The sequence below is a fragment of the Geotrypetes seraphini genome, chromosome 2 (assembly GCF_902459505.1).
Source record: "Geotrypetes seraphini chromosome 2, aGeoSer1.1, whole genome shotgun sequence".
Taxonomy (NCBI): domain Eukaryota; kingdom Metazoa; phylum Chordata; class Amphibia; order Gymnophiona; family Dermophiidae; genus Geotrypetes; species Geotrypetes seraphini.
The window spans coordinates 402432164-402445292 of NC_047085.1; the positions used below are offsets into that span (position 1 = coordinate 402432164).

At 42.7% G+C, this 13129-nt stretch overlaps 1 protein-coding gene across 3 annotated transcripts in view; it reads left to right on the forward strand.

Moving 5' to 3' along the window:
* The window catches only part of SNX13 (sorting nexin 13), a 308184-nt gene that overhangs the window by 250096 nt on the left and 44959 nt on the right, over positions 1-13129 (forward strand). For 2 of the 3 annotated variants that reach the window (XM_033930946.1, XM_033930948.1), the window contains 3 exons: positions 1898-2005; positions 4373-4483; positions 6891-7052. In XM_033930946.1, the coding sequence (XP_033786837.1) occupies positions 1898-2005; positions 4373-4483; positions 6891-7052 (381 nt within the window). The remainder of the gene's footprint in view (positions 1-1897; positions 2006-4372; positions 4484-6890; positions 7053-13129) is intronic. The other variant, XM_033930947.1, reaches the window with a different exon arrangement.

Below are 13129 nucleotides of genomic sequence, written 5' to 3' on the forward strand. Positions count from 1 at the left end.
CTCAGCTGCTCTTTTGGTTGGCAAAGAGACACCTTGTGGTGCTGTCTGCAGTGCACGTGGCAGAAGTAGACAACGTTCAGGCAGACTTTCTCAGTCATACGCTGAACCCTGGAAAGTGATCACTCAAAAAGCATTCAATTGTATAGTGGATCAATGAGGGTGTCCCACATTTGACCTCAGGGTGACTGCGGCCAACAAGAAAGCTGATCAGTTCTTCAGTCACCATCGAGTGACTTGCAACAAAGGCCTGGATGCTCTGATTCAGCCGTGGCCCCGGGATGGTCTTCTTTACATCGTCCCTCTATGGCCCATAATAGGGCATCTGTTGAGGCAGATAGTGGCCCACAAGGGTCCGGTGATTCTGGTGGCACCCAATTGGCTGAGACAGCCGTGTTATGTCGACTTAGTTTAGCTCCAGCAGGATTGGGGGTTCCGGCTACCTTGACATTCTCGCCTTCTCTCACAGGGATCAATTATGATGCAGGATCCTAAGCTGTGACTCTTGAGTACACAGCTTTGACTAGCTAGGGCTATTCTTTGGCGGTGATTGCTACGTTGCTTCACAACAAACGGAAGTCCGCAGTGGCGGCCTATATGAAGGCTTAGAGGTGTTACCAGTCCTGGTGCACCCTGAGACAGGTGGACCCATCTCTTCCATCGATTCCTCGAGTCCAGGAGTTTCTGCAAGATGGCCTAAAGAAAGGTCTAGAAGTAGCTTCGCTCCGGGTACAGATTGCTGGTCTTTCGTATATGGGTTCTTATATGGGTTCTTAATCCCTGAGGGACTCATTGGTAGTTCATCTGGATGTGATTCATTTTCTGTGGGGTGCGCTGTGACTAAGGCCTCCTGTGTGTCTTCCCTGTCCCAGTATAGCAACTCTTGACCTTATGAATTTATAGTACTTTTTTTCTGGAGGATTTTCAAGTAAAGATGAAACTGAGGTAAATGGGTTCTGTTTTATGTGCATTGCAAGACAGCTATCTCCTACCAAGAGCTGATTATAGCCCATAGAATGACAGTGTCTTAGTTTGTTTTGATCCCAATAATCCTATAAATACCATTATAGAATGCATCAATTCTTATTGGGATAGCAGATTGAGCCTCCTTTTGTTATACCTAGGCAGATCTGACCTTTTCAGTGATGAAGGGTAAATGGATCATAATGTTGGTGCTGTGACATCAGTCCCTCACTTATTGTCATCTTGATTCAGGAGATATAATGATGCAGTATTCAGTCTATACTTTCACTTTTTTTTTTTTTTTTTTTTGACTGTTTGGACACCACTGCTCATTTGATATTTCCACTTGTTATAATTTCTTCGACTTCATCCCTCCTCAGGCACATTTCTATGATTTTAACTGATTCTGTATGTTGATTGTTGACCACCTTGAATTTTAGAAATAGTAGGTTATAAATGTTTTAATAAATCTTAGGATTGGTTTCTCTGCTCTTAAAGATAAAACAAATAAAAAGGTGGTAGAGGAGGGAGTTTGTATCTGAGATACGAGTCTGTAGAGGACAGCGTTCAGCTGGAGAATCCCACTTGTGTGATTAGTAAATTTCCTTGTCTTCAGAGAAAGCAAAGTTGCTTACCTGTAACATATGCTCTTTGTAGACAATTTGTCAAGCAATTCTTTCTGTCTCCCCTTTGGCGTTATCCCTCAAATCAGATGAATTTATTACAACTATAGGGCCACAGCAGTTCAGAAGTGAGCAATGAGGAACTTAAACCTTTCCAAACAACTTTTGAAAGGATCTTTGTGTTTGGTAACATGTTCACGTGACACTTGGATGATTATGAACTATGGTCTTCAGACAATGTGTGTTACTTAATACTTAATGTAAATGGGCATTAAATATATCTTTTGTTTTAACTTCATTTTATATGTTTTCAGTTTGAAAACCTTGCAAATTTATTGAAGCTCCCTGGGAAAAAGACATTTAACAATATGGATAAAGACTTTTTAGAAAAGAGGAAAAAAGATTTAAATACATATTTGCAGGTGAGTCTCCTTTTCAACCCTTACACCTCCAAAGTGTTTGCAGTCTCCATGTTTGCAGGAAATATATTGTATAGAGATATTGTTGTTGTTGTTTTTTTTGAAGTGGGGTGGTTGCAATATGATATTTAAATCATATTTTCTCTGTTTTTCAGGACAAAGGCTTTCTTTTGATTCCAATTTTTTTGTCCTTTCTAATCTTATGTCTCCCTGAAAATACATAGTAATACATAGCATATCAAGAAGATGTGTTGTGTCTTCAGATTTAATAGTCTAGCTGATGTGTTTTGAGCTGGTTCTGTCTTTAGTCCCTCATTCCAGACCTTCCTTTCATTTGAAATAGGCCTGACTTTGTGTTTATGCCACAGAGGTAATTTCTTCCAAAGTATGTGTTTGTACATGTTATTTATTTATTTAGATTGTTCAGTATGTCCCAATATATTTTGAAGATCACTGACCATTTTAGTAACTTCACTAGACCAACTTGATCTTGTTTTATATACTTCAAATACATTCTCTGTTCTGTATTGCTCTTTTGGGATTTTGTGTGAAAGTGTTTTTGTAATATTATAGAGTTTTCACAAAATCCGAGATTTTTTTGGCTAGACGTTTAAATACCTACATGGCATAAATGTACATGAGGTGAGTCTCTTTCATTTGAAAGGAAACTCCAAAATGAAAGGGCATAGGATGAAGTTAAGAGGTGATAGGCTCAGGAGTAATCTAAGGAAATATGCTTTTTACAGAAAAGGTGGTAGATGTATGGAATAGTCTCCCGGTAGAGGTGATAGAGACACTGCTGGAGGTGGACGGTAATACACTCTCTATCCTTTTCCACTTTACACAAAGAATTTCTAATCATAAGGAATCAAAGGTGTGTTTTGGTTCCTGTGGAATTTGTAATCTATTAGATTCAAAGCCCAGCTTAATGTATAATAATACACTTCCACCGATTCAATCCATCCTTTCACTGCAATATAATGTGTTAGCCTGGTATCACAGTGTTATCTTCCTTCCACCTGATATCAGTGATGCCTATTATTATATCTATTTTTCATTTAGTGCAAGATATTCTAACTCAACAATCTTGTTTCGTATGCTTCTGGCATTTACATACAGACATTTCAAACAGTGTTTGTCATTCCTATTTACAACTTGCTCTACAGTTAACATGGATAATTTCCAGGCGTTAAAATCTGTCTGCTCTGTATTTAAGGACATCTAGTCTACTATGGTCTATATTGCAACTTTGCTTTTGGGATGCCCTATCTTCCTTGTTTTGGTAATATTTTTTAAAAATGTTTTGTTCCAAACTATACTCTTTTGAGTGACTGTCAGCCTTCCTCCAGTTTCTAGTTTAGAAGCTTTTTAAATATCGATGCCAGCGGCCTAGTTCCACCCTGGTTAAGGTGGAGCTCATCTTTGGTTAATATGTTTCTCCTTCCCCAGAATGTTGCCCAGTTCCTAACAAACCATAAACCCTCCTCCCTGTAAGAACATAAGCAGTGCCTCTGCTGGGTCAGACCAGGGGTCCATCCTGCCCAGCAGTCCGCTCACACAGCGGCCCATCAGGTCCAGAACCTGTATAATGATCTCTATCTATACCCTTCTATCCCTTTTTTCTTCAGGAATTCATCCAATCCCTTCTTGAACCCTGATACCGTACCCTGTCCTATTACACCCTGTAGAAGCGCATTCCAAGCATCCACCACCCTTTGGGTGAAGAACTTCCTAGCATTGGTTCTGAATCTGTCCCTTCTTAATTTTTACGAATGCCATCTCGTTCTTGTAGTTTCTGAAAGTTTGAAAAATCTATCCCTCTTCTATTTCTCTATGCCCTTCATGATCTTGTAAGTCTATCTTGTCCCCTCTGATCTCCGCTTTTCCTGGGAAAAGAGCCTGTACCATTGCCTCATCCACACATTGAGACTCTGGAGCGCTATCTGTCTCTTAGGTCCTGCTTGTGAAATGGGGAGCACTTTTGAAAATGCTTCACTGGAGGTTCCTGTGTCATTGTTACCTACATGTACCAAGGCAGCAGCCTCCTCCCCAACACTGTCTAAAATCTTTTCTAAGTGATGCATGATGTCTGTCATCTTCACATCAGGTAGTCAAGTGATAACTGGGTTTTGGAATCTTTATCAGTGTGATTGTATGGCTACCAAATCACTTCTAAAATGAACAACTGGTATTCAGCTCCAATGACACAATGTCTAATTACTGTGGTTGCTTCAGACTTGGGCAAATTTATCTCCCTTTTATGTTTTATGATTGCTTTAAAAAATGATGTACTTAGGTAATCCATAAAAGAGAGAAACCTTGAAAAGTACTAGATAATTTACCTTCATCATATATTTCTGTATTGTCTAGTTATTGCTGACTCCAGAGACCATGAAAGCGTGGCCAGCTTTGGCTAACTGTGCACATGACTTCCTGGAGAATAAAGCCTACAATAAAGGAAAGGGTGATTTTGCCAGAAAGGTAAGAATGGCATTTTAATATTAAGAAATGTAAAGAAATTTGCTAAATGTATATATATATATATATATATATATACAGTGTTCTCCCCAGAAATTTTTTTCAGCCGGGTGGCATGAAAAAGTCGCCGGGTGGGGCGGGACGGGGAAATTTGGTGGTTAGAATAGGGTCATTAAATCCAGTGGCGTACCTAGTATATATGACAGCCAGTGCTAATCATTTTTAACAACCCTCTCCTCTATATAAAAAAGTTATTTTTTAGTAATAATCCATGAGTCACACAACAAGGGTACACCTAGGACAAGGCAGCATCTTAAACACTGCAGTGAGCACTAGAACACCAACACACACACACTGTAAAACTAAACAAACCAGATCCTGCACAATCAATTGATCCTGTACAGTCGATGCTAACAGAAAACCATGTCCTTTTCATACACACAGAACACAGATACACCCTTGCCCAATATGGAATAATCACAAACTAAAAATAAAAATATGTAGACAAAAATTAAACTGAACCACCAAGAAACCAGAATCTGCCACCACAGAAACAGTGACACTTGTCCCCTAATACTGTGCAAAATATAAAGACAGTAAATGTAAATTTGAAAAAACTGATACATAACAATCACCACTTTACAAATTAACAAATAAAACATAAATTGAAGATAAGAATATACCATTTTATTTGGCTAATCAATTTTTCAATTAACTTTCAGAGGCCACAGCCTCCTTCTTCAGTTCAATATAGTATACTGCTGTTACATTATATTGTCCTGACCTGAGAAAGGGGGTTTTGGTCTCTAAAAGTTAGTAAAAAATGTATTAAAATAAGTCTAGTAAAAAGATTACCTTATTTTCTGTTTCTAAAAGTTTTATCAATACAACTACAATATTATTTTATTCTAAAACAACCAGCTGCTCCTCAAAAGCCTGCCCAGTCTTTTTGACATGCTCCTTCAGAGCATAGCCACCATCCCTCTGCAACTCACTCTGCCTCAGCCGATAGGGGGACGTCTTCAGATTTACATCAGTTGCTGGGAGCTCATTACATCAGATCTTTGAGTCCTTAACATCATTTGTCAGGGTTATGTCCTGCCTGGCTGGCCCAGAACTTCCTCTCCGATGATAGAATTGATGTCGGGCGGCAAGAGTTGGTCAGCCCCGTGGGGAAGGGGAAGCAGGGAGAGCACAGTAGTACTCAGCGGCAGCGGCCTGTTCCCCAATGGCGGTGGCTTGGGGAAGGGCAGAAAGAAATAAGGGGGGGGACAGGGAGATAGAAAGAAAGAAGGGAGACAGACAGAAAGAAAGAAAGGGGGCATGGAGAGAGAGAGAGAGAAAGACAGACATACAGAAAGAAAAGGGGCTTGGAGAGAGAAAGAAAGAAGGGGGCAGGTTGAAAGAAAGAAAAAGTTGGGGGAGGGAATGAGGTCTGGAGGAGAAGAAGCATACAGGAGACAGAAAGGGGGGTGGAATGTCTCAGCAACACAGAAGTCACCCGTGGAACAGGGTGCCAGCTCGGGGCGGTCTGGAGGAAGTTCACTGGAGTGCCTCTGAAGTGGCCACCTTATCCTCCTTCTTGCCAGCTTGAGGCAGAGACACTGAGCCCAACAGACTGAGCTGCTGGCAGCCCAACGAAAACTGAATTGCAGCACCAAGGAGGTAAGAAAGAGGGAGAGAGAGCCATTGGACTTTATGTAAGCCAGCTCTTCCAATCCTGGACATACTTCCTAAATTTAAAAAAACGTTCAGACACCCGGATAGTCCTCTAAAAAAAGGACATGTCTGGGTTTTCCTGGACATATGGTAACCCTATGTGAACACTAAAAATCACTTCAAAAACTTGTGAAACACACTGAAATCCTCAAAAACATAGGCTATAACACGAGTCCAAACACAACCTATATATCAACCCGAAGGTTGAATCCAGAGATTATTGGGATCTCAAATGCTCACAGTTATATGCCAGTTGAACAAGTCTAGGCAAATAACTATCATGTGACCGATGATAACTATCAAGGACCGATGATAGCTCACATGATAGTTATTTGCCTAGACTTGTTCAACTGGCATATAACTGTGAGCACTTGATATCCCAATAATCTCTGGATTCAACCTTTGGGTTGATATATAGGTTGTGTTTAAACCCTATGTGAACATACATCATTTCTTCTTTTTTGCTTCAAAACCAATAAAGTCTATTTTGTGTCAGATTTTAATCCCTGCCCTTAAATCTTCTGTATTGAATGGTAACTCTTTAGTTTTAATTTGTTTTTAAAGTGTTTTTAGCAATAATATTTTAGTTTTCTATGTTCAGTTTTATTTCAATGATGAAGATGTTCTCGGTCTTTCAATGAATGATTCATTCAGTTAGATTTACAGACAATCATCTATTTTCTCTCCATAGATGGATACATTTGTGAACCCACTACGCAACTCCATGAGGAATGTTTCAAATGCAGTTAAATCATTTCCAGACAGCCTGGCTGAGGGAGTGACTAAAATGTCTGACAACATGGGGAGAATGTCAGAAAGATTAGGACAAGATATAAAACATTCATTTACCAAGGTAAAAATATATATATTTACAAAAAGTATTTTTCTGAAATATGTCAAAAGTTAGATTTGGATTTCGTTTTTAACTTTTAGTTTATTAAAAATAAATAATCAATAGTTATGACTCCAACATTTTGAGTAAATACTTTGCAGCAATTTGTCATTTTAAATTTCCAAATGCACCTTCATTTACAAATTTAACGGATACTAATCTAATCTTCATTTTATATACCGAATCTACTCTCTAAGGAGCTCGACTCGGTTTACAGTTCATTAAAAAATGAAACATAACAAGTAAAAACTGTAGGATAAAAACAGAAATTGGTTAATTAGATGGATGGAAAAAGTTAGAAAAAAGTATGTTGAATTGCTTAAAATTACTATATGACAGCTAAAATCAAATTAATTATTGTGAAAACAACCAGGTTTTTAAACTTTTTCGAAACTGAAATAATTGATCTACCAGTCTTAGAGAATCTGGAAGTCCATTCCAAATTCTCACCAATTTAAAAGTAAAAGATCCTAGTGCATTTAATACCTTTCAGAGAAGGAAATGCTAATTTGTGAATTGTTATAATTCTTGAATAGCAGGATCTAAAGGAATTCCCACTAAGGGGAATCAAAGAGTCAAATATCCATAAAGGAGTTTGAAAACCACACAAGCACACTTGAACTGTATCCTATGATGGACCGGAAGCCAATGAAGTATTCTCAGCAATGGGGAAACATGGTCGTACTTTCTCTTTCCAAAAATAAGTTTGGCCGCTGTATTCTGTATTAACTGGAGACAATCTAAACTGCCCTGTTTAATACCCAAATAAATAGAATTACAGTAGTCCAACTGGGCTAACACAGTGGATTGTACCAGTAATAAATAATGTTCTTGATAAAACAGTGCCCTGATTTTCCTCAACATGCTCAAGCTAAAGAAACATTTATTTGCTAAGGAATTTATATGCTCATTAAAAGTGAGAAAGGAATCCAGAATAATACCCAAAACTCTAGAAATGAAGTCAAGTTGTAATACTGAGTCACTTTCATTCAAAAGCAAGCTTTATCTGGCAATTTCATAAGGGGGCTAATTATCAATCTCTGTTATGGCTATACCACATGTTCTGTATCGCCTGGTAGACTGGTATAGTCCTTACGAATGGGTTTATGCCTCACTGTGACCAGCAGGTGGAGACTGAGACCAGAACTTGTATATTTGGATATGCTCCCCCCTTACCAATCCAGTCTGTCTCAATCTCCAGAAGGTGGTAAGACTCATTCGGCTCCCCTCTTAGTACTGTTGGAATTTGTTTCAGACTCCTGGGTTCCCCTTTTTTGTCGGACGGGGCCTGTTTGGGGATCCGTCTGACCTTGGGGGTGTTAAACCTGGTGAGTCTCGTGCTGGGTCCCTCCTCCACCTCCCCAAATTTTTGTAGAGGTGCCATAGCCGGCAGCTTGGCCCCTGTGGTTGATCAGGCCTCCAGCTTTGAGAGCCGTGGAGTCTGTTCTGATTGAAAAAAAAATCCTGAGGCTGTGCTGGTCTAAAGGGCTCCTTTCCCTTTAAAATTGCTGTTTTTACTGTATTTTTTCATCTAATCAGCAGTTTTTTGCAGCTAGGGCGGTTTTAAGCACTTTGACAGGGAAAAAGTGTTCATTGTGCTCCAGGCGCAAGCAGTGGGGGAGCCTCGTCAGCATCGGGTGCTGGTGACCAGGGAACCCCACTGCAGGTGCCTCGCGAGTGAAGATGCATCTGTGGTGCACATTTTTTAGCGGGACGAGCTTCAGGAGCTGATTCATCAGGCCTCCTCGTTGTTAAAATTTGAGGATGTTATGTCGGAGCCCCCGCGTACAGTAGACCCCTTGCTTAAGGGGATCCACTCTGCTTCCTGCTATTATCCTATACTCGCACAGTGGCAGGTGCCGGAGGCGCCCTTTTGTTTTTTGTGCTCCATGGCCCACCTTTATCCAATCCCTGAAGGGGATAGGGACACCCTGAAGTCGCCAGAAGTGGACGTGGTGGTCTCGGCCATCTCGAAGTGGCATACTGTGCCTGTTGAAGGCGGCGCTGCCTTGAAGGACCCAGAGGAGCATAAGTTGAAGTTCCTCCTTAAACAGAGTTTTGATGTCACAGCTCTGATGGTTCAGGTGGCGATGTGTGGCAGGTTGGTGGCTCGGGCGTGTTTTTGCTTGGCTGAGCATGTTCTTGACTGAGAGTCTGATAATTGGGAATTAGTGGAGCAGGAAGTTGTAAAAATTGAGATGGGTGCTTCTTATCTCTCTGATCCCTTGTATGACCTCTGCTAGCTTCTGCCAAGTCTATGGCTTTTGGAGTGGCAGCAGGCTGTACCTTGTGGCTTCACGCTTGATTGGCAGATGCGGCGTCCAAAGCTAAGTTGACGAAGTTTCCCTTTAAAGGGTCTTCCTTGTTTGGTGAGAATTTGGACAAGTTAGTTCAGACATTAATTGATTCTAAAGTGCCTCGTTTGCCTGAAGACAGGCCTAGGCCGCTGGCTAGGGCTGGTGCTGCTCGTGGATGTGATTTCTGCCATTTCCGCCCTGGTCGATGGGCTGCTTCCTTTCAGTCTCCTGAGCTTTCCAGAGGCCGGTTCTTCCAACGCCTGCAGTCCTTTCGAGAGGCCTTTCGGGTGCGGGTAGCACCCCCTCTAGGTCCCCTGCAGCCTGTCCTGCCCAATGGCTCCTTGCCGGCGCCCACCTTGGTTCCGGCACCCGGCTGCAAGAATTTTATCAAAGGTAAGCAGAAATCACGTTAGATCAGTGGGTTCTGGAGGTGATTCGGGACGGTTGTGCTCTGGATTTCGCCCTTTCCTTGTCAGATCATTTTCTCGCTTCTCCCTCGCAGGTGGCATGGAAGCAGCAGGCCTTTCACCAGACCCTTCAAAGATTGTTGGATCTCCAAGCAGTTGTTCCAGTTCCTTCTCAGGAATGGAGCACAGGTTGGTACTCTATTTACTTTGTGGTGCCAAAGAAAGATGGGACTTTTTGGCCCATCCTGGATTTAAAAGGGGTCAACAGGGCTCTCCACTTGCCATCCTTCCGCATGGAAACTCTGCACTCTATGATTCTGGTGGTTCAGCCAGGGGAGTTTCTGACCTCTCTTGATCTGATGGAGGCCTACTTGCACATTCCTATTCAGGCCTCCCATCATTGCTTCCTACGCTTTGCGACCTTGGGGCAACTATCAGTTCTGTGTGTTTCTCTTTTCTGGCCACAGCTCTGCAGACGTTCATCAAGGTTATGGTGGTCGTCGCGGCGGCTTTGCGCAGAGGGCATTCTAGTTCATCCCTATTTGGATGACTGGTTGATTCGAGCAAAGTCGTTCCAGGAGAGCACCTGGATCACGGCTCGTGTGGTGGAATTTCTGCAGTCGCTGGGATGGGTTGTCAACCTTGCCAAGATTCGGTTGGCCCCCTCTCAGCGCCTGGAGTATCTAGGAGTTCTGTTTGACACCTCCTTGGGTAGGTGTCCTCAGGCACAGGATTTCCTCCAAGTCTTGGGGTCAATGGTGGACATGCGTCCTCTTCAGTATGTTCTTCTTCAGAGGTGGTCGCTTCAGAGGCACAGTCTGGATCACCCTGTTCCGCTTCCGGGCTTAGCTCGGAGCAGTCTTCGTTGGTGGCCCCAGACCCCCCATCTTGTACAAGGAGCGAGTCTGGATCAGCCGCAGTGGACGGTGCTGCTCACGGATGCCAGTTTTCTTGGTTGGGGAGCTCAGTGTCTAGGTCACTCAACTCAGGGCACTTGGTCCACGGAGGAGGCTTCTTGGTTGATCAGTGTCTTGGAGACCAGAGCCATCCATCTAGCGTTGATAGCCTTCCAGTCCTTTCTGATGGGCAAGTCAGTCAGGGTTCTTTCAGACATTTCAATGGAGGTGGCCTATATCAAACAGGGGGGCACCAAGAGCACTTTGGTGGCACAGGAGGCGGCTCTGCTCATGATCTGGGCAGAGTCTCCTCTTCAGGACATCTCAGCCTCCCACATAGTAAGCATAGAGAATGTACAGATAGACTTTCTGAATCGTCACGCCCTGGATAACATAACATAATATTGTGCTTATTAACCGTGTAACCATAAGTTCAACGCGGTTTACAAAAGGTTATTAACAGTAAACATAATCCAGGGAATAGAATAAGTTAGTTAGTCACATGCTTGGAAAAGAGATAAGTCTTTAGCTGTGTTCTAAAATGTTTGTAAGAGTAAGCTATATCCCAGAGAGTAGTGTCTAAGTCCAGCAGCTTTTCAGCTAATAGTTCGGCCTTGGGCTCAGCCCCTCGTGGACCTGATGGCCACAAGTGTCAACACCAAAATGCCCCGCTTCTTCAGTCGTCGCAGAGACGGTCAGGCCGAGGGGCTGGATGCTCTGGTTCTACCATGGCCAACAGAGGGTCTGTTTTATGTGTTCCCTCTGTGGCCATTAGTGGTCCGAGGTCTTCTTCCCATAGTTCAACATCCAGGCCTTGTGATTCTGGTGGTTCCGGATTGGCCCAGGCCCTGGTACACGGACCTGGTGAGGCATCTGGTGTCGGATCCCCTTCCTGTGCCTCTCTCAACCGACTTTCTGACTCAAGGTCCCATTCAAATGTTCAATCCGGGTCCCTTCAGTCTTACGGCTTGACTCTTGAAAGGAAAAGCCTAGGTAAGAAGGGGTATTCAGATAAAGTGATCTTAACCCTCTTGGGGTCCCGGAGACTTTCTGCTTCTCGGACTTATGTGCGGATTTGTTGTATATTTGAGGAGTGGTGTGCTGTGGTCTCTTTTCATGCTTCCCTGCCTACCTTCTTAGAGTTCTTGCAGAATGGCCTGGACAGGTGCCTGGCTTGGTCTTCTCTCCGGGTTCAACTTGCAGCCTTGTCTGCCTTTCGTGGGTTGTTGAAAGGTCAGCGTTTCACTTCCTTTCCTGATGTGATTCACTTCTTGTGGGCGGCCAAATTGCTCAAGCCTCCCATGCATCCCTGTAGTCTTGTAGTCTGTTCCTTCTTTTCTGGCTAAGGTAGTTTCTCCTTTTCATGTCAATCAGGCAGTGGTCCTCCCAGTATTAGGTGGTCAGGAGGGATCTTCTGAGCAGAGACAGTTGCGCAAGTTGGATGTCAGTCGGGTCCTTCGCTCTTATGTGCAGACTAGAGGACCCAAGAGATCAGGAATTCAGATCATCTCTTTGTCCTTTTAGTAGTTCCTCATAAAGGGGATGGCACTTCCAAAGCTACCATTGCATGCTGGATCAAGGAGACTATTGCTTCCGCTTACCTTCTTCAGAAAAAGCCTGTTCTGAAATTTCTCAAAGCTCATTCCACTTGGGGGTCAAGCAGCTTCTTGGGCTGAGTCTTCTCTAGTTCCTCCAGTGGATATTTACAAGGCTGCAATTTGGTCTTCTCTGCATTCCTTTGTCAGACACTAGCGTGTGGATGTTCAAGTGCGTCAGGACACGGTATTCGGTGAGTGTGTTCTGGTGTCGGCCCTTGGGGGGTCCCACTCTTGATGGGTACTGCTTTGGTACATCCCATTTGTAAGGACTATACTGGTCTACCAGGCAATACAGAAGAAGAAATTGTTCTTATCTGCTCATTTTCTTTCTGTTAGCCTGTAGATTAGTATAGTCACCCACCCTCTCTGTCTTTATGCGGTGATTGCGGGTTTTTTGCTCACGAGCAGATTCTGATTTTTCTGCGGGTTCTAGTATTTTTCTAGGGCTGGGGAGATTTAAGAACAGGGGCTATGACTTAACTGGTGAGCTGTGGAGACATTTTATATGCCATGTTTTTCGTTCTATACATGTTCCAACAGTTGTTTCCAAGTGTTTGTTGTTTTTACACTCCTGTTCGGAGTATGTTTTACTGTTCTCAGTTTTAGTCTTTCCTAGGTTCTGTTGGCTATTCGGCAGACTGGATTGGTAGGGGGGGGAAGTATATCCTAATATACAAGTTTTGGTTTCAGTCTCCAACCTATTCATAAAGACTATACGGTCTACAGGCTAACAGAAAATGAGCAGGTAAGAACCTAATTTCTCCTTATTTGCCCTTTAACTCAAGTTAAATGGCTCTAATGCAAATTGTGCCATTACATAATATTAAGTTACTACAGGAT